This window comes from Drosophila kikkawai, chromosome 2L (assembly GCF_030179895.1).
Source record: "Drosophila kikkawai strain 14028-0561.14 chromosome 2L, DkikHiC1v2, whole genome shotgun sequence".
Taxonomy (NCBI): domain Eukaryota; kingdom Metazoa; phylum Arthropoda; class Insecta; order Diptera; family Drosophilidae; genus Drosophila; species Drosophila kikkawai.
In genome coordinates, this window is record NC_091728.1 from 7121621 (window position 1) to 7123044 (window position 1424).

Sequence of the window (1424 nt, forward strand, 5' to 3'; positions counted from 1 at the left end):
TCGATTACAATTAAATGGTCAGGGACATGTGATTAGGTTGATATATAAGCGAAATATTTAGATATTTTATCACGTTAATTGTTGGAACCTTCGAGATCGATAAGTAAGGGGTACATATGTATATAAAAACATAAGTTTAATTTCCTTATTTCTAGGTGAGAATTACATCTCCATTTTACTGCCAATTTAAAGACGCTTGTCATTTATATAAAAGATTTAGATTTATGTCTATGGGTATGTTCAAAACTTTGTGGAAATACAGTTAAAACTATGTTTTATAAAAGATTTGAATGGGTTTTCCGATTAAGATGGTCCGAATTTAAATTTAGTCGGGAGTTGAGAGTTTAGAACCAGCCTGATCTATTGCCTTGGGGTGGATCGTTGAGACCTGGCAGAAAAGAAAATTAATAATTAAAATTTTGCACTTGGCAAAGGTATTTTACAAACCATTTGTTCGCCTATTGTTGCCGCCAGATAACCGCTGACCCCCACCCATGGATCCAAGGCCATTGCCCATGCTCTGACCCATGGCCTGGCCCATGTTTTGATCCATGCCGTGACCCATTCCGTTGCCCATTCCATGGCCCATTCCGTGGCCCATCCCGTGGCCCATTCCATTGCTCATTCCTTGGCCGGGATTTTGACTCATGCCATTGACCATAGATGATCTACTAAATTTTATGAAAATAAAACCTTTTAAGATAGCTCTGATTAGCTTACTCCATTTGGGAATGTCCGAAGGAGGGCTTGTAGTTCGTATATTGGCTCATCATGACTTGGTTGTATGAGGCAAAAGGATCCTCTGACGAGGGGTAGGAGACCTGCCCTTGACTTTGCATGAAGCCAGTATTTGCAGCATTTCCTTGATTTGAGTGCAGCCACTGGCGGCCACCACCAGCAGGAGATGAACCGTTCATTCCCATCTGAATTTGTTAATTTCGCAGATGATTTCAGTATGCAATAAGGTTAAGATTTGAGGTAACATCAACGTAACTCACCTGAGAGAAGTTGTTGCCCTGGCTTCCGCCGTGACTGTACTCCCAACCAAACTCAGGACCGTTTGACATTATGTTTACAAATTTTTTCTTTCCCAAAAATAAAGAAAACTTAAAAAATTTTCAAATGTTTTTGGAGAAATTTTGTTTGCCCTGTGGTTGTGCTACCTATTTGAATACCGAAATATGACTGATTAACCAAGCTTTTCACATTGAAACCTTGACAGTATGCTTGACTTTTCGTTCTATGACTATAGGATTTTTACTTTTAAATACAAATATTTTTGGTAACCCATAAAACACTGAAAACACAGTATATTTTGAATATACTTAGCGAAAACCAGTCGAGCTATGATCTAAGAGCTTTGCTCTTTGGCTTCATGCTGAGAATTCGGATTCCTATCTCTATCTATCTTATTTCCCACATTA

The 1424-nt window shown here is 38.6% G+C and overlaps 1 protein-coding gene across 1 annotated transcript; it reads right to left on the reverse strand.

Moving 5' to 3' along the window:
• Positions 1 to 202: 202 nt before the first annotated feature.
• On the reverse strand, positions 203 to 1189 carry LOC108081992 (RNA-binding protein FUS). The gene is made up of 4 exons (XM_017177235.3): positions 999 to 1189; positions 721 to 923; positions 448 to 668; positions 203 to 388 (listed from the first exon to the last, which is right to left on the reverse strand). Exons 1-4 carry the CDS (start codon positions 1065 to 1067, stop codon positions 345 to 347), a joined length of 537 nt encoding a protein of 178 aa, XP_017032724.1. The 5' UTR covers positions 1068 to 1189; the 3' UTR covers positions 203 to 344.
• Positions 1190 to 1424: the final 235 nt, after the last annotated feature.